The 19,544-nt window shown below is 44.4% G+C and overlaps 1 protein-coding gene across 2 annotated transcripts in view; it reads right to left on the minus strand.

Annotated features, from left to right (window-relative positions):
- BTK (Bruton tyrosine kinase) overlaps positions 1 to 19,544 on the minus strand; it is a 31,618-nt gene that overhangs the window by 1,624 nt on the left and 10,450 nt on the right. For both annotated transcript variants that reach the window (XM_044763850.2, XM_044763851.2), the window contains 15 exons: positions 18,718 to 18,786; positions 17,055 to 17,136; positions 9,884 to 10,012; positions 9,517 to 9,584; positions 8,514 to 8,701; positions 7,785 to 7,847; positions 7,134 to 7,188; positions 6,792 to 6,871; positions 6,483 to 6,610; positions 5,393 to 5,467; positions 4,722 to 4,893; positions 3,994 to 4,210; positions 2,613 to 2,677; positions 1,888 to 2,006; positions 1,187 to 1,344 (listed from right to left, as the gene is read on the minus strand). In XM_044763850.2, the coding sequence (XP_044619785.1) occupies positions 1,187 to 1,344; positions 1,888 to 2,006; positions 2,613 to 2,677; positions 3,994 to 4,210; positions 4,722 to 4,893; positions 5,393 to 5,467; positions 6,483 to 6,610; positions 6,792 to 6,871; positions 7,134 to 7,188; positions 7,785 to 7,847; positions 8,514 to 8,701; positions 9,517 to 9,584; positions 9,884 to 10,012; positions 17,055 to 17,136; positions 18,718 to 18,786 (1,668 nt within the window). The remainder of the gene's footprint in view (positions 1 to 1,186; positions 1,345 to 1,887; positions 2,007 to 2,612; positions 2,678 to 3,993; positions 4,211 to 4,721; positions 4,894 to 5,392; positions 5,468 to 6,482; positions 6,611 to 6,791; positions 6,872 to 7,133; positions 7,189 to 7,784; positions 7,848 to 8,513; positions 8,702 to 9,516; positions 9,585 to 9,883; positions 10,013 to 17,054; positions 17,137 to 18,717; positions 18,787 to 19,544) is intronic.

The raw sequence follows: 19,544 nt of genomic DNA on the forward strand, positions 1-19,544 counted from the left end.
GAGCAGAGCGAGGGTGTCCTGGTTGGGAGGGAGCATAGCCAATCACCCTGAATCCTCCATGGCACAGGAGAGAGAAGAGAAATGGCTCCAAGGCATTCTCCTCCACGCTTTGTTTCTGAGCTCAGTCATTTGTGAAAGGGAAAGGAGCATGGTCTGATTCAGATACCGACTTTTCACCCCACCAGGTGGGCTCTAGATTCATATATATGTGCTTGTTGGACACTGTTTTTCCCTGTCTTAGTTCTGTCTGGGGCAGAACTAAGATTGAGCATTCACTTCCTACTAGAGATTTAGATTGTCAAATTAAGGTTGCTAAGGCTCTACTGAAAAGTGGAAAAGGCTCCTCCGAAAGAACCCAAAGTGAGAGCAGCAAAGCATTTAGTGTTAGTGGGACTGGCTCCTTATTTTCAGAATACCACGTCTACCGCATACCCCGTAATGCATCGTATTAAGGGAAAAAAACCACAAGCACTACCTATTTTAGTTCCCTTTCAGGCCTTAGGGTTTAAAAAAAATTTCATTTTGGACTTCATCCAGAAAAGGTTGGCAGCTAGTAAAATAGAAGAGGCCAATGACTCCCAAAGGAATGAACACAAATTTGAATGACTTTTCTTTTTTAATGTCCATACACTTGTCTGAGTACCTTTGGCTGCCTGCTTATGCTAGGTGGCATGGCCCCATAACACCCTTTCTCCCTAAAGCTGAATTGATATTGGGGTCTGCTAATGATACTTTAGTGAGAATTGGAGTGGGCCTGGGAAAGCCTCTGGCCATGAAAGGATTGGGGTGCAGGCCAGGGTCTGAGAATGTGTGCAGCTGTCAGTCTGTGCCAGCTGCCATGAGACCAGGCAGAGTGGGGACTGAGTGCCTGGCTGGCTGAATGGAAAAGTAGGTTCAAGGAAATAATTTTTTTTTGAGGAAGATTAGCCCTGAGCTAACTACTGCCAATCCTCCTCTTTTTGCTGAGGAAGGCTGGCTCTGAGCTAACATCTGTGCTCATCTTCCTCTCCTTTATATGTGGGACTCCTACCACAGCATGGCTTTTGCCAAGCGGTGCCATGTCCGCACCCGGGATCCAAACCAGCGAACCCCAGGCCACCGAAGCAGAACGTGCGAACTTAACCAGTGCGCCACTGGGCCAGCCCCCTCAAGGAAATAACTTAAGAGGTCTCAATAAAACACTTACCTCATGCCAGCAGCTGTACATGATGGTATATACCCTCTCTGAAGCTAGATGAGGCCTGTAGAGACGGAGGCCTTGGGCAATGTGTTCGGCTGTTTCACTGTTAGTAAATCTTTCATATGGCATCTTCCCCAGAGAGTAAATTTCCCACATCAAAACCCCTAGAAGATGAAAAAAATGGATTAAGTCAGTTTGCAGTCTTTTGAGTAGTAGGAGTCCTAGTCTTCCTAGATCAGCCTCAAAGATTAGATTCAGCTTGTTCCCCCACAACGCGCCCCCGCCCCGTGCCTTTTGCATTTTGTCCAAACTTCTGCTATAGCATTAACCACGCTGGAGGGTGATCCGAGTTGCACTAGACTATTAGCTCCTCTAGGAGCGAGACAGCATCTTATGTGTCTTTGTAGTTAGAGGGTCTGGCAGAGTCCCTGGGACGTAATCAGTATTCAGAAGCTGTCGAATATGGAATGAATTGTTTGTTCCTCTCAATATATTGTAAGTTCTAGGAAGGCAGGGATCGTGTCTAGTTTACGGTTTTTATCCCCAGAAACCCGTGTGGTGCCTGACACAGGAAACACTCCCTAAGGATTAGGTGAATGAAAGCAAGAACAAATAACAATCTCTCTGGGCAGGTTACAAAAGGTCAGTTTCTCCCTTGCATTGCTCTTCCTTTAAGCTGCATAACCCGTATGATCTTATCCACTCACCAAAAGCCCAGATGTCAGATTTGCTGCTGAACTTGCTGTACATCAGGACTTCTGGTGGAGACCACCGGACTGGAAATTTGGAGCCTACTGAGCTTGTGTATTCGTCATCCAGAACATACCTGCAAAGGATTCAGGACTTGTTACTCTTAGGGTTTGGAGAGCTTGATTTTGCTTAAATTTTCTTGGCACATTCACAGGAGTTGCACAAGTACACACCTACAGGCCAACCAGTGTCTTTTACAAATGTTAGTTTTAACATATCCCTGTTTTCGCATCTGATTTAGCTTTCTTGATTGACAATATGGTTACAGCAAGGATGAAGTGAAATAAGATCAAACAGGTGCTCCCTTCCTCTTCTCTAGCCCTTTCCTTTCTCTTTTCTTCTCCTGCCCTTCCTTCTATTCTGCAGTTGCCAGTGCCAATTAGACTGATTAGGAAAGAAGGAGGGATGGAGTAAAGTCAGTAGGATTAACAGATCAAGATAAGGTGTTGGGGAAATTAGCCTAAAAAAAAGAGGGAGGAAGGAGAAGAGAGGAATATAACAATAAAACAAAAGGATAACAGAAGTGACAAATCATTCAGAGAAAGAAAAGGTGTAGAAAGATGTTGGAAAAGACTAGAACGAGAAACAAAGAAAGGGAGAGGATTAAAAACTGTAATGCCTCCTCACGTTTGTACTGTGCTATTTTTCCTTTTAGAGGGGAAGATGCAAAAGGCACACTCACCTGGACAGGCCGAAGTCAGATACTTTAACAACTCCTTGATCGTTTACCAAACAGTTTCGAGCAGCCTGTAGTGTGAGAGATACCAGTGAGACCCCGTCCCTGGCACACAGATTAAAGGCACAGAGCTTCTGCCCACCAGGGGAGTGAAGCCACGGAAGCCTCATCTCCTTCAACTAGAGACCCCTTCTCACCTAACCAGAGGAAGTTGATGCCACTGAGAAATGTTGCATTTCCAACACAGGTAAAGCAACCTGCTACGTAGTCATAAGGAAAAGGCTCAGGACACACAGAATGATTTCATTCACCTTGGCAATTCCACAACACCCCTTCCTGCACTGAAATGCTGAGAGAATTAAGGGAGAACAGGAGGCAAGTGTGTTTGTTTTCTGCTTTTCTGCCGGTGGGACTAGGGCAATTTGAGCCTTCGCCTGAGTGAAATAAACAGGGGCACAAACTCTGATGCCTCCAGAGGGCAGGCGGGCAGAGTGATAAAGTGAAGTGGGGTGGCTGGAGACTGCAGGAAAGTGGAGAGCACGCAGCTGGTGTAAGGGAAGCAGCTACTCCTCAGCTCCAGCCAACAGTTAGCTTGGCCTGTGAGACTGTGGGCCCGGTGTTACAAGATGGTCTGGATATTCAAGAGAACCTGGAAGTTTAGTTTTTTAATATGAAACGTTTCTTTTTATGTGTTTGCTAACTAATATATAACATTAACAAAAAACCAAATGGGAGCTGGCTCAGTGGCATAGTGGCTAAGTTCACACGCTCTGCTTTGGTGGCCCAGGGTTCACAGGTTTGGATCCTGGGCACAGACCAAGCACTGCTTGTCAAGCCACGCTGTGGCAGCAACCCACTTACAAAATACAGGAAGACTGGCACAGATGTTAGCTCAGGGCAAATCTTCCTCAAGCAAAAAGAGGAAGATTGGCAACAGATGTTAGCTCAGGGCCAATCTTCCTCACCAAAAAACAAACAAACAACAAAAAAACTCCCAAAACAAACGACCAACCAAATGCACTCACAGGCCCCCAGTTTGTGACTCTGCTGTAACCAAATGATGGCTTTGTGCCAGGAGCAGCCCCATTGGGAAGCAGGTTTGCCCTTCTGCCGCTGAGGGGAAATGACCTCACCATTTCCTTGTCCTGGTAGGGGGCTGGGAGTGAGGGACTCCTCTAGCTCCCACCATGGCAGAACTCATGGTGTAGAGGCTGGAGATCCTTGATTGGCTGACCACTGGTGCAGAGGCTCACCTAACTTTTAGTGTTTTCTAGGTAAACCTGAAATGATGGCTCCAGCAGTCCTTCTCATCCATTTATGATATGTCTTCCTGTGCTACTTCCACCCCCTCAGCCCTTGGTCCCAGGCCAATCCTTTGAGGTCCTACCAGGTCTCGGTGAAGGAACTGCTTTGACTCCAGGTATTCCATGGCTTCGCAGACATCCTTGCACATCTCCAGGAGCTGCTGAGTCTGGAAGCGGTGGCGCATCTCCCTCAGGTAGTTCAGGAGGCAGCCATTGGCCATGTACTCAGTGATGATGAAGATGGGGCGCTGTTTGGTGCAGACGCCATACAACTGCACCAGCTTCTCATGGGAAAGATTCCTATAGGAGAGGCAACAAACCAGCCCTCCCTTTCTGGCTCTGCATACTAGTCAGAAAGGGGCTGGGGAGGAAAGGGGTTGGCCTGGGAATAGAGCAGCAGATAAGGGACCATAATAGCAAGTTGACTTTCCTTCTTCCAACCTTAAACCCCAAGAGTGCCTAATATGTGAAGGTGAGCAGAGATTTGGAGTCCATCAACAGAACAGGAAACAAGCCCTGGGCTGAATGGACACTAAGGCTAAATCAGAATCCATCTTCCTTTTGAAAGTCTCATTTTCCACATTTACCCCCAAATGCTACTGAGATGGTACACACCCATGATCAACACTGTTCTCGATCAATATCTAAGGCAGAGAAATGATTACCTTAGCAGTTAGGACTCCCACCAATCAAAGGTTGACCTCAGGCCCTGGTCCCAAATCTCTATCACCTTAAACCACAGTGGGAACTGTCCTGGTAATTCTTAAACTCCAGCAACTGGATTGAGAGTTGAGTTTGGGCTGTAACTCACATCATGACTTTGGCTTCTTCAATGAACTCATCCTCGGACATGGAGCCTTCTTTGATCATCTTGATGGCCACATCATACTGGCCTCTCCATTTCCCATACTTCACTACCCCAAATTGTCCGGTCCCCAGCTCCTTCAAGAAGGTCAGGTCCTTTGGATCGATTTCCCATGAGCCTATATGAACAAAGCCTTGGTGTGATTCTTTGGGAGTCATGTATGTATAATTCCTATAATAGAGAAGAATCCCTTCTAGGGGTAGAAATAGGCAAGCAGTAAAAGGGAAATTCTCAGGAGTTCTTAATCCATCTTTGCTCAGGTAAATCTCTGGGATGGGGGTTACTGGTTGGAGGAATCTGGGATTTTTAGGTGCAAGTCAGCCATAGAGCAAGAAGATAATCTAGACAAATCTCTTAAAATCCCTTTATGATTATGAGTTTTTTTAACCACAATTTAAAAAATAATCCCTGAATCTGTTTTTGCAGTCCCAGTAGGAGCCACCAGAGGGAGAAAAAATCATTAAATAACTTGTTTGGCTCTGTCTTAACCTTCCTTGTGGCAGCTGATGTAGAATGGTGTGCTGCAAGGACACTCATGAGGCAAGGTTTAGTTGGGTCACCAAAGGTAGTCCTTGCAACTGGCCAGTCCACACTACCCTCGAGAAATAAGCAGTTACCGTAGCCCAGGCCTGCAGTGGAAGGCGCATTCTTGTTTTGTTGAGACACTGGATATTTGAGCCTTGATATGAGTCCTGAAACAGAGAGGGTCATGCTGCTGGTGCAGTGTAGGGGTGGGATGCCTCCCACACCCTCACTTAAAGCCAGACACTTCTGACGTTCCTCTTTCTAGTACATTTTGAATCCCAGAAGATCTCCACGAACCCAAATTTTTCGGGAAGTTTCTCCCCTCACCAAAGAGTTTTCAGAGACAAAAAAGAGAAAATACTGATTGAAATACACTCCCCAACTAAATGTATCCACCCCCCCTTTCAGCCCAGGCTTAGCTCACATCCTACTTCTGCTTTTGATACTGAAAAGTGTAATCAGGACCCCATAAAATGATAACCTTGACACTGCCTTACCTGGAGGTGGCAGACAGCAGCAAACCTTCTCAATGAAGCTTTGCCCTTGTATTCATGCCCTCACTAATCTCCCCATTTTTAGAATGTCTACACTGCTTAGAAACTGTCTTCTGATGTTTTCTAAGCTGTGTTCTTTTTTTTCTTGGTAAGGGAGATTGGCCCTGAGCTAACATTTGTGCCAGTCCTCCTCTACATTTTGTATGTGGGATGCCACCACAGCATGACTTGATGAGTGGGTTGGTATCCCAACCCGCCAACCCCAGGCTGCTGAAGCAGAGCACACAAACTTAACCGCTACACTGCAGGGCCGGCCCCCTAACCCGTGTGTTCTTTGACAGCAAGGACCTCGACTAATAGTTTTCCCACATTCTCCTCTAGTACCGAGGAAATTGCTGAGAACACACTAGGAACCCACTCAATACTTGCTGATTGATTAATCACCAGTCTCTTCTATGTTTTTCCTTCGCACTTAGCGTCAATCACCAAAGAAGCAGTCAGTCCCTGCTGGGTGTAAGGTCTGCCTTTGACCGCCTCTCTACTTGGCCTCTTCCCAGCATCGTAGGGGTGGCTTTCACAGCTAATTCACACTGCCCCGTGAAGCTTATTCTTCCCCTCACCACCTTGTCCTGAGTTGCTTCCCCTGGTGCTTATCACACCCTTTTTCTCTGGTGCCCTTGTTACTCACCTGCAGAGTTATGCTGATGGTAGTTAATGAGCTCAGGGATGGTGCTGAAAAGGTGCTTCTCAGCCAGGTAATACTGGCTCTGAGGTGTGGAACACACAACATAATGGCGTATCACCCCTTGAGGGTCCCTGAAGAAGTGGATGCTGAGTCAGCAACTTGGGGACAAGGGTCACCAGGACCCAAGAAGTGAAGTGAGATGAGTTTTTAGTTTAAGGGACAGAGGAAGTAGGAGGGGCACACCGTTAAGGAGCCGTTGGGGGGGGGCACTCCTGTCCTTTGTCCCCAGGGCCTTGGAACAGTAGCACTCACCCTGTAGATTTAGCAAACACAGACACGGTATATTTTCCAGCTTTGCTGGAGTCTCTGACAATGAAACCTCCTTCTTTCCCCTGAAACAACAAAAAAGCTGAGTGTGAGGAAGTGGTGCTCACACCTGCATTCCACCTGCCCAAACCTGAGAGAAAATACAAGCCCTGATTTCACTGCTAGTTTCCACATTTGAGCTGCAACCTCATTGCTTTTGATACTGAAACGTGTAATTGCGACCGCATAAAATGACAGCCTTAACACCGCCTTGCTGGAGGTGGCAGACAGCAGCAGGATCGTCCCTTGTGCAAGGAGAATGCTGTTTGCTTGTGGTTGCACACTTACCTCTTGCTTTAGCAGTTGCTCAGCTTGACTTCGGGTCATGTGTTTGGAATACCACCTGCAAAGGGAGAGTGCTTGAGTGGCTCCTGGGACATGGTGTAAGCGGCTCAGGACTCAGAGTACCCTCCGGGCCTCACCCAGCCAGTGATTCAGTCAGTTCACTCAACCCCCATTTATTGAGTGCCTATCATGCGCATAGTGCACTGGATCCCTTCCCCAAAGTCTGGTTGGCACTGAAGATTCGTGGAAATGGAGAGTAGAGGGCGAAGGCAGGTGGCAGAGGTTACGGGGAAGGGATCAAGGACAGGGCACTCAAGGACAATCCACTTCCATGACTAGGGAGAAAAGACATGGCAGGAGTTTGACATTTTCACCTTTTCAAATGTTTTCTATCAGGCTGCAACTCTTTTTTCTTTCGGCATGCTTCTTCTGGATCTGGGGGGCCTGGTGACCTCTGCAGCTCTCATAAGCAGAGAGTATTTGGGGTGAGGGTAAGATGTAGGCACTAACGTGGGGTGGTGGCATCATTTGACCCAGTTGGCACTGATTTTAATAAGTATCTTGAAATCAAACGTTTGTTGAAAGTATAAAGAAGTATCTACTATCTTTGGTTCCTCTGGGAAGATTGTGTGCCGGGAACATAAGCATACTCACTCATACATTTCTATGGAGTCTTCTGCTTCAGTGACATAGTTACTAGGGATGTAGCCTTCCTGCCTGTGGAGGAGACAATATGGTAGATCACCAGCACTCCACATCCTGGGGGAGGGGCAGATTCATACGCCCGTATCCCTGGGCTCAGAACCAATCTCAAATGGAGGTATATAAACCACGCCCCTCCCTCAAAGAGGATCATGTCGCTGATGCATGGCTAGGCCAGTGAAGTGTGTAGCTTCTGCACATGTGGCATTGATTCTATGTGCACAACAACATGTGGGCCAGACCTTACAGGTTCAGAGAGTTGGCCATGTGTAGAGCCCTGGGAAGTCCTTGGAAGGAGAGCTTATTCCCTTTGGTGTGGGAAGAACAATTTCTTTTGTTGTTGTTGTTGTTTTTGAGGAAGATTAGTGCTGAGCTAACATCTGCTGCCAATCCTCTCTTTTTGCTAAGGAAGACTGGCCTTGAGCTAACATCCATGCCCATCTTCCTCTACTTTATATGTGGGATGCCTACCACAGCATGGCTTACCAAGCGGTGCCATGTCTGCAGCCGGGACCCGAACTGGCAAACCCTGGGCTGCCGAAGCGGAATGTGCAAACTTAACCGCTGCGCCACTGGGCCGGCCCCGAAGAACAATTTCTGATTGGGATCCTGAGTAGGGGAATTATGCTGCAGGATTTTGCATGTGTGTGGGGTGGGCTGGAAGGGCTGGCGTGGACTCACCCATTTTTATCCCGTGCTCGCCACCAGGGTAAGTTGCTTTCCTCCAGGATAAAATACTCGTTGCCCTTCCGCAGCTGTAGATCATTGGCATTCATTGGCATGTAATCATAAAGGGCTACCACCTTTTTCAGCTCGCTGGTGGAGACGGGTGCTGCTGTCGGCTCAGGGGGCAGCGGCTTTTTCAAGATCTGTGTAGTTAGAAAAAAGGGTGGTTTGGCTAGATATCAAGCACCTCTCCTCTTCTTCCCCAACTCTCTGACTTACTAGAGACACCATTCTAACCCAAACCAGGCATAATCAAAAAGTTTATTGAGCTTTCATTCAACAGTCATTTTTAAGCACCTGTTCATGGGCTGTCAGCCTGGAGTGCACATCAGAATCATCTAGGGAGCGGTTAGCATTGCCCCCAGGCAGTTTCTCAGACCAATCACGTCAAAATCTCTGGGGATGGGACCGAGGCATCAGGATTTTTCAACCTTCCAGGACAAAAACCTTGTACAACCACAGTCAGGAAACCTTCTTGGCGCTAAACTAGTACAGGAATCCAAGTGGCTCTGAATTTCAGTTTCCTTGTTTGTAAAATGAGCATAATAATTCCTGCCCGGCTCACTGCAATATATGAGAAAGGGCTTTCTAGACCTCAAAAAGTAACCAAAAAATCAAGTTTTAAGGTAAAATGTTAGTGGTAGAATCGAGGTATTAGGTATATGGATGTTCACTATTAAATTCTTTCAACTTTATGTTTGAAAATATTTTTCGTTAAAAAAAATCAGGCTTTGTTTTGTTTTCAACAGGTGACTGGATTAAATGGTTGCCAAGAGCTTCCCAATAGCCCTCTATCTTTCCACTGAAGAGGAAGTCCTAACTAGGACAAATCCCCTGTCTCAGCAAGAATACCAGCCAACACTGCCAGGTCCCAGGGGAATTCTAAGACTGGAGTGTTTTCAGACCGTGACTGTGAGTTGCTATTTAAGCAGTAGCAGCACCCAATTTCCCTGTATACCTGGTCCTCCTCAGGCGTGGGAGGAAGAGGCTTTTTTGTCTTTCGGTGAGAACTCCCAGGTTTTAAGCCTGCAAAGTAAAGAAACCAGTGAGCGTAAAGAATGCATCTTAAGAAAAGGCCCGGGGACAGGTTTGGTCAGGGACTTTGCTCTTGGACACAGTGCCTGTAGGCAAGTTAGGAAAAGTCGGGTGGATACAGCCCTGGGCCAGGTGGCACAGCTTGGAGAACAGAGCACCGGCTGGGTCTTAGCCCCCACTAATCCGCTCTTCATGCAGCGGCCAAAATGTACAACCTCGTGCCACGTCCCTGGGTTTGATAGATCTTTGAGGGTGATGGAGGGAGAAATTAGATTGATCAGATCTCTTACTTCCATTCCTGTTCTCCAGAATTTGGCAGCCCATAGCATTTTTGGCTGTCTGAGAGCAGCAGAGATACTGCCCATCGATCCAGAAGCAAGGGTGGTATTTCTGTACCAGATCACTGTTGTACCGGATTACTGTAACAGGAGAGAAGAGAGACAGATCACATGTGACGTGTGGGAGAATCCACCATTTGCATGCTTTTCTCTTTGAGCTTAGTGGTGAGCTTTAACCAACTGCCCCTTCCTCGGCCACCCTGAAGGAAGCAGACAACAAGACCAGTTGGCTCACATGCCTGACCCTGGAGAGTTCCTGTGCAGTTCTCTTCAGTGGTCTGTCGTGATGAGTATCTGCCAACCAAACCAACGTGATAAGAATATCTGATGTCTCCAGAGCCCAAGAACAAAAATATGTTATCTGTGTTTTCCTGGTAGCCATTTCAATCTTCCTGTAAGGCAGGGGTTGATTATAGTGTTCTTTTCCAGATAAGGGAAACAATGTGCCCAAGGCAAACTCGCTCAAGCTTTCAATATACCAATGTCCCAGCTCCTTGAGTGATCTTTTAGAGATATTTGCCTGAGTGAAGACTTCTGCTGTAGGCTTTCTGCATTCATGGAGTAGTCAACAGAGCAAGCTCAGGGGAGATGAAGGGGATTCTGCCTCTAGAATAAACATGGTTCCAATCTTTATAGGGCCACCGAGGGGGATTGAGCAATGAAGGTGGGTTGAGCTCATTGCGGGAGATAAACACAGCAGCTCCATTTCCCACACAGAGTTGTGAGGCTCAAAAGATCTCCCAGAAGCCAAAGTGCTTTGCAAAGAATAGAGTGGTTTGCAGATAGGAAGAATTGATGTTACGGTTTGTAATATTGTGGCATCTCAAGAACCTTAAAGTGAAGTCAGTTAGACAAGTCATCCTGGGATCATGTTTGTCAGATAACAGAGAAGCAAAGACAACTGAAATAATTGACAATAGCTGGCACTGGGGCAGAGACCTCGGCTGTCCTAAGAAAACGCACGTTCGAAAACATACGCATTTCAGCATCTACTGCTTAGAAAAAGCCCTGCATAACTTTTTTTTTTAAGATAAAAATAAAACCAAACCTTCTTCTGTAGAGACCAACTCAAGTCCTTAAGAGCTTTCTAGTCATACCCCACTCACGTAAGGCTTTGGAGGAGGCCTAGAAGCGAGGTGCATTTTATAGGCAAATGAACAAAAGTGCTGTCTTAAAAAAATAAGTGCTATCTTGATGCTTTTCTAAAGATAGATTTGAAAGCTTGTAACTACTCTCCCCTGTCCACCCTCACCTCTCACGTTTTCAGCTCTCCCCTTCATCATTGCACCAAGTGCAGGGTGGTGGGAGCTGTTCCAGTGGGGTGCGGGCTATAAGGGCCTGCATCATCTGTAGAAAATTTTAAAACAATAATAAAACCAACCAAAAGCCTCTCTGGCTTTTATTATTACCAGGCACTGGAAATTCTGTGCAGTGTTCCTAATGCTCTTCCCAGCCAGGACTGATTGCTCCCACCACCTCCACCCTCTGCCCCTCCTCCATGCCATTACCCTTCCCCCAGGGATTTGAAGACCCTTGAGTGCAGGTCTGGGCACCAGTAGACATGCCAAGAATTCTTAACAACTAGGTGCTTAATATACTAAGCTATGCTAATATGCTAATGAGGGGACCTAAGGCTTCCTGCCTTCCCCACCTTCAGCACACTCATTAAGAACCCACCCTAGGAAATTGACCATTCTTTTTCACCATTCACCAAAATAAACTCAAAATGGATTAAAGACCTAAAGGTGAGACCTGAAACCATAAGGCTTCTGGAAGAAAACGTAGGCAGTACACTCTTTGACATCAGTATTAAAAGGATCTTTTCGGACACCATGCCTTCTCAGAGAAGGGAAACAATAGAAAGAATAAACAAACGGGACTTCATCAGATTAAAGAGCTTCTTCAAGGCAAATGAAAACAGGATTGAAACAAAAAAACAACCCACTAACTGGGAAAAAATATTTGCAAGTCATATATCTGACAAAGGCTTAATATCCATAATATATAAAGAACTCTCGCAACTCAACAACAAAACATCAAACAACCCAATCAAAAAATGGGCTGGAGACTTGAACAGACATTTCTCCAGAGAAGATATACAGATGGCCAATAGGCACATGAAAAGATGCTCATCATTGCTGATCATCAGGGAAATGCAAATCAAAACTACACTAAGATATCACCTTACACCCGTTAGAATGACAAAAATATCTAAAACTAATAGCAACAAATGTTGGAGAGGTTGTGGAGAAAAAGGAACCCTCATACACTGCTGGTGGGAATGCAAACTGGTGCAGCCACTATGGAAAACAGTATGGAGATTCCTCAAAAAATTAAAAATAGAACTACCATACAATCCAGCCATCCCACTACTGGGTATTTATCCAAAGAGCTTGAAGTCAGCAATCCCAAAAGTCCTGTGCACCCCAATGTTTATTGCAGCACTGTTTACAATAGCCAAGACGTGGAAGCAACCTAAGTGTCCAGCAACAGATGAATGGATAAAGAAGATGTGGTACATATATACAATGGAACACTACTCAGCTGCAAAACAGAACAAAATCATTCCATTTGCAATAACATGGATGGACCTTGAGAGAATTATGTTAAGTGAAATAAGCCAGCGAGAGAAAGATAATCTGTGTATGACTCCACTCATATGAGGAATTTAAAATTATGGTCTAAGAACAGTTTAGTGGATACCAGGGGAAAGGAGGGGTGGGGGGTGGGCACAAAGGGTGAAGTGGTGCTCCTACAACATGACTGACAAACATTAATGTACAATTGAAATTTCACAAGATTGTAACCTATCAATAACTCAATAAAAAAAAAAAGAACCCACCCTAGGGGCTGGCCCAGTGGAGCAGCAGTTAAGTGCGCATGTTCCACTTCGGAGGCCCAGGGTTCACTGGTTCAGATCCTGGGTACGGACATGGCACCGCTTGGCAAGCCATGCTGTGGTAGGCATCCCACATATAAAGTAGAGGAAGATGGGCATGGATGTTAGCTCAGGGCCAGTCTTCCTCAGCGAAAAAGAGGAGGATTGGCAGCAGTTAGCTCAGGGCTAGTCTTCCTCAATAAGAAAAAAACCCACCCTACATTCCCAAATAGTGTCTGTCTCTTAAGAGCCACGTTAAGGATGACACCCCTTCTTTTGTTGGCTAATGCAGAGCTGGTACTTCCAGCTACTTAGGAGAGAATTGCAAAAGCAGAGTGTCCGTCATGGACTGAATGTGTCCCCCAAAAATTCTTATGATGAAGCCCCCCAATGTGATGGTATTAGGAGATGGGGCCTTAGGGAGGTAAGTAGGTCATGAGAGTGCAGCCCTCATGATGTGATTAGTACTCTTAGAAGAAGAGACCCGAGAGAGATTCTCTCTTTCTCTCTGCCATGTGAGGATGCAGTAAGAAAGTGGCCGGTCTGAAAGCCAGGCAGAGAGTTCTCACCAGGAATCAAATCAGTTGGCAACCTGATCTTGGACTCCCCAGCTTCCAGAACTGTGAAAAATAAATGTTTGTTATTTCAGCCACCCAGTCTATAGTATTTTGTTATGGCAGCCCGAGCTGACACAGAGTGTCCAAGTGGGAGGGCTAGGAGAAGACTGCTTACTTCACGGATGCATAGGGCCAGGCCAGTCTGGGAAGCACTAATGGTTGGTGTACATTCTCTAAGTACTTGATGGGCTGGTCTCTCATATCCGTTTTCATCAGGATAATGTCTAAAATTCTATTTCAGGCACGAATGAAATATTCCTCCTCATATTGGTTGTTGGAATTTCGCCAGTGCCACTTTTTCATTAATTTTGGTGAGGTCAGGTCATTTGCTTATTTTCAAAGTTGCAATTAGGATAGGCTCTATTGAGCTTGACCAAACAGAGATTCCAGAGTGAATATAGACCAATATCTGTAGTGCTGTAACATCAAAGTGCCCTCTGTCGTGTTCAAGGAAATGGAAGGAGAGCGCCCATGGCCAAATCCTCAGGGATACTACCTTTGCATGGGAAGTGCCGCTGAAAAAAGATGGCAGCTGGATATGAGGTAACTGAGGCCCTGCTTTTTAAATTGAGATACAACTTACATATGATAAAGTACGCAGTCTAAGGTATACAGCTAGCCGCATTTGTCTACAACCATTTATCCACTACTCAGATCCAGTGCCTCAGTGGTCTCCCTCATGCCCCTTCACAGCCAGTACCCCTGCAGAGGTGGCCAGTATTCTGATGAGGTCCCCTTCTCATGTTAGTGATTTTCAGTTGGTGCATTACCCTAGAGTGGAGTAACTTATCACCAGAGTGGGATTTAATGGCTCCTAGGTTATCTCACTCTTGGCATTGCCAGCACCTGGGACTGTCCTGGGACTTGCACCTAAATCTCCTAGCTACTGTAGTATTTGTTGCAAGGTTCCTACTTTTTGGTTCATGTTGTAAGCCCAAGCAGGTTCAATAAGACATACACCTGGGTCTGGAACAACTGGAAAAAAATGCCTTCGGTAAAACCCAAGGGAAGAGAAGGTAAAATTGCACCCTACCCACACTAACGACCCAACTGAAGTGTTTTCAGTTTGTTTGTTTTGGCTTTATTTTTCCTGTTGTAATTTTACTTACATAATGAACTTTCAAACAGTGCATAATCAACATAGTAAGGTTACTATCTGAGTCAATGAAACAAGTTTACAAGCTGGATATTCTCATCCTCAGACATTTCTTTGAATATAGTGAGCACTCAATAAATATTTGTTGGACTAACCTACAACTGGTTTTGAAATTAGTATTTGAAGTGTAAAGGAGTTACTAACTTGTACATGCCACATTTTTTCTCTTTTGTTTCTCCCTCAGCTAGTATGTCCCACCTCCCCTATTTTCAAACTAAATCCTAGCTATCCATCAATGTGGAGCCAGAGCTGGTGGTGATTGTTTACTCTTGCAGCAAAATCAATTAACATAACTATTTATGGGTCCCTTTCTGTGTGCAAGGCACCGTATGAGGCACTATGGAGAGAACCAAAGAAGTACAACTATATATGCCCTCTGGAGCTCCTGTCTCAGCCTCTGCGAATATTTCTCTGCTTTAGAAATAGCATATTGGTTCAGAGCATGGACTCTAAAGCCTGAGTTCAAAGCCTGACCCTGCCACTTGCTTACTGAGTGCCCTTGGGCCAGTTACTTAACCTCTCTGTACCTCAGTTCTCTCTTCTGCAAAATGGGGATAATGAAAATAACTGCCTTGTATGATTAATGTGAAGAAGAAATGAGTTAATATATGTAAAGAACTTAGAGAAGATCCTGGATCATATTAAGCACTTGCTGAAGTGTTTGCTCATTTTGTACCCCACCCCCCCAAGCTAAAGCAGACCTTTTACCTCAAAACATGCCAGGAACTGGACTGTGTGGTCCAAGATATCACCTATTTGTAATCTCAACATGACCGTCTTCTAGAATATCTTGCAGCCAACTACAGGTGCAATTTCCGGGCGTGAGAACCAAGCAGCATAAAACTATGTAATAAGCTTAGGATTTGGAATCACACGGACCTAGGGATGTGGCAAGAATAAGGCTCCACCACTCACTAGCTGGGTGCCCTTGAGCAAGTTACTTAATCTCTCTGAGCCTCCGTTCTCTCATCTGTAAATCAGGGAATAGTGCATACTTCCTAAGTTTATTGTGAGGATTAAACAAGCTAGTACATTTGAAGCACTTGGCACAGCCTGGTACATAGTAAGTGCTCATTAAGTGGTAGTTATTCTTGTTGTTGTTTTTAGCCCAAGGTTGCTGTCAGAATTAAATGAGGTAATAAATATAAGGTATCTAGCTCAGTGTCTGGCATATAGCAAGAATTCAATAAATGACCCTTCTCTTCCTTTCTCCCCTCTTCTTTCGGCTTGAAAAATTTGGTGCTTTTTATTTTGGCCAAACAGACTTGCATTCAAGGGAGTGAACAAAACTGGTATAGCTAGTCACCAAGTATCAGAATCTAAATGTTTATTAAGACAAAGGGCTGTCATGCAATAACCCAACCATGCCGTTATCAGTCTGCCATCCTTCCTGTTTCTCTAGGCAGCCTTTCCTGATGTCAACTCAACCAGTTAATCTCTCAGTCACTTGACATGTGGCTATATATACACACACATATGTCTGCATGCATCCTGTGCCGCAAGCATTTACAGTCAAGTTTATCTGAGCACACTGTACGGTCTGTATGAAATGCTAAAACTACATTCAAGTTTAGGTCCTCACAAAGCAAGGAACACGAAATAGTTCCTTGGAAAATATTTATCCACAGTGAAGAGATGTACAGTGCTTTACAGTTTTCCAAGTGCTTTCACATACATTGCCTCAGTTGACCTTTAGGACAACCATAGAGGTAGGTACTGCAGGCATCATTATTCTTCCTATTTCCGAAGAAGAACCTGAGCCTCAAAGAAGCTTGTTGGCCTACTTATCAGAAGTCATCCAGCCTGGTAGTGGTAGAAAAGAGCTTGAAACCAGGTTCTCTACTCTGACATCAAGCACTCTCATAATCACCTATTTAAATTTGTGAAACTTAATATTTCATACCTAGGATTCGAAATATTGAAATAACCATTGAATGCCACACCATGCCACCCTTGTAATTGGTGTAAAGAATGGGACCTTTTTTATAAATAGGGAAATAGAAGTGCTTACAATTACAAAATTACACTATCGAGAGAGTGGCGGAACTGGGTTGAAGCTCTTAGTCTAGCATGTGATCTTTTATTCATATGATGGAATATTAAACTCAAGTATATAACTAATAGTAGAGAAAATACAATATTTCTCTCTCTCTCTCTCTCTCATGCTCTCCCTCCCTCCCTCCCTTTCTTCCTCCATTCCTCTCTCCTTCAGTCCCTCCTCTCTCTTTCCCTCCTTCTCTTCCCCTTCTCTTTTTCTTGCCTCCCTCCTTCCACCTATTCTTCTTTGCTTCCTCCCTTCCTCCTTTCCTCTCTCCTTCCTTCTTTCCTCCCCTCCCTGCCTCTGTCTTTCTTCCTTTCTCTCTTTTTTCTTTCTTCTCTCTCTCTTTCTCTCCTTCCCTCCCAACTTCTTTCTTCCTTCCTTCCATTCCTTTTTTCTTTGGAAACTAGTTTTTTTTTTCAAACAATTCTCACCATTTTTGAGCTGGTGAATCCAACGCTTCCTCAGTTCTTCAGTTGGGGAGAAGACATAGAGAGGCCCTTCATCATATACAACCTGGGGCAATGGACACACAGACTTCAGCAGTTAGAATTCAGAAAAAAAGAAGAAAGACCTTGAAGAAACTAATCTTAAGCTACAATTTTGTATATTCATAGTGGAAAACAAAGAGAGGCAGGGTCTTCAGTGAGCAGCGGAGCTGGGGTCATATGAACTATCTGAAGAATTCCTGAACAATTCCTATCCAGGGATGCAGGACTTAGAAGCTCTTAGCTTTTTCAATACTCCTCCATCCTCTTGACTTGTGTTTCAATTTGTATATAAACTTAGTTCATAATGTTTCTCTCAGCGCTTAGTGGAGACAGGATTTGTATCTATCCAACAAAGGATTTTATGATCTTATTAAACCTTGAGTTTGGGTAGAAGGGAATTGTAAGAATGATTTATACAACTTAAGTCTCAGTACATATGGATTTTTCACTTGGATAACATGGAGCAATATTTTAACTCATAGCTAATCCCACCCCCACTGCCTAGTGGCCTCCCCTTGCCAAAATTAGCCAAAATAAACCAAATTGGGAACCACAAACCTATGTCAACAAGAGAAAAGTATATATTAAGCACTATCATCAAGTCAAACAGTAGTTTTGGAGCCCCTCCCGTGTACAAGGCATCGTGCCAGGTGTTGTGGAGGTGCACGAAACGTAGGAGATGTGGTTCCAACCCTCATAGATTTAATGGACAACACAGAGTGGACTCTAAATTCAAATGTAAATTAATTTTGAATTATCTACTGTTTAGTGTTATCCACTAGCTCAGCCAAATAACATCATCTTGTTGAAAGGCAATAGTAGTAAAAACTGTGCCCCCAAAAATCCCTTCCTTCACAGGTTTTGTCAACTTTGATACAGTCAGGAACATGAACAAGATCCTTTAACATTTTTCTTTTTGCTTGTTAGTTTTGCTGTGCTCATAAATCCATGACAGAAAGCCCCCTCCCCTGAGACTTTCCACTTCCTTTTCTGGCTTTCGCTGTTGCAGAGGGTGCTGTATTCACATGTGGCCTACAGAGTTCTCAGGACACAAGCAAGCCAAACTGAACATCGAATCTGAAGGGCTTGCTCTTCTTTATGGCTTCTACTGTATCTACCAAGCAGATGTCTATGGGGCTCTTCAGTTATTGTAGACTAGAATAGAATTTAAGTTTATGTGTAAGTCTAGTAAGCCTTCCCCATACCCAACTTCCTAATACCGCTCCTTCCCTCCCCTTTCTGTCTTTTCAACCCCCATGACCACCATTAGACAGATGCCTATCTGCCTGGCAGAACCAGAAGGAAGTGAAATGCTCACTCAACAAACAGAGCATCTTTCTCAATGCAGTTACCATAGACAAGACACACTATCATAGAATTAGTGCCATTATGGATTCTCTTTGAGGTGCAGAGACTAAAAGAAACTATGTTAGACTGGGAAAATAGAAAAGCAAACACACTCAACCCACGCCAGTCTCATTTCTTGGTCCAGCCTCCTTGTGTACTTCTGTTCCCCGGAACCTAGTATCCTTCCCTTTGCCCCACACCCCTTCCCTAAGGATTATATTACAGGTTCTTTGAGAGTTGCAGAGAGAAAATACCTCACCTGGAAGGGGTAAGGGAACCTTTCAATGATTGAAATCTGCTCCATTTCACTGGACTCTTCACCCCTTCTCTGCAATGAAAGAAGATTAAAGCATGGTTATTGGTTGATGCCTTGCTCTTTTCTGGATGTCTTTAGGTACTGAGAGTCCTTTGCAGTGGCTCCAGAAGGCTTTCCTGCACAGACAATGCTAATTCTTAGTGAGTACTTCCTATAACCCAGTAAGGAGACATAGCCATAGGATCCAGCACATACTCGTTCAAAAAAACCTCGGGCATTTCAAATCATTGAGGAAAGGGAGGTTACTCAATAAATGGTGCTGGGACAAACATTTAACCACTAATATTGGTGGGGGTGGGGTGGGGGGAGTTAAGTAGCTGTTTCACACCATACACCAAAGTAAATTCTGGATGGATTCAAGAGCTTAATATAAAAAATGACACTATGAATGACTGAGGAAAAAACATACATGGTTATTTATATAATGTTGCCGGAAGCAAGGCCTTTCTACTATAATGCTAAAGGTTATAGCCATAAAGAAAAAAAATGAACTAATCTGATGACACAGACTTTAAAATCCAGTATGGTAAAAAAAACACCTTAAACAAAATTTAAAGATAAATGAAAAACTGGACAAAATATTTTCAACATATATTACAGTTAAGGATTAATATTCTAAATATATCAAGATCTCTTAAAAAGTACTAGGAATAAGTAAACATTTCAATAGAAAAATGGACAAAAATATTAACAGACAATTCATAAATGAATAAATATAAATGACCTGTAGATGTATAATTGTTCAACCTTATGAGTAAAAAAAATTGCAA

This window comes from Equus asinus, chromosome X (genome assembly GCF_041296235.1).
Source record: "Equus asinus isolate D_3611 breed Donkey chromosome X, EquAss-T2T_v2, whole genome shotgun sequence".
In the NCBI taxonomy this organism is placed as follows: domain Eukaryota; kingdom Metazoa; phylum Chordata; class Mammalia; order Perissodactyla; family Equidae; genus Equus; species Equus asinus.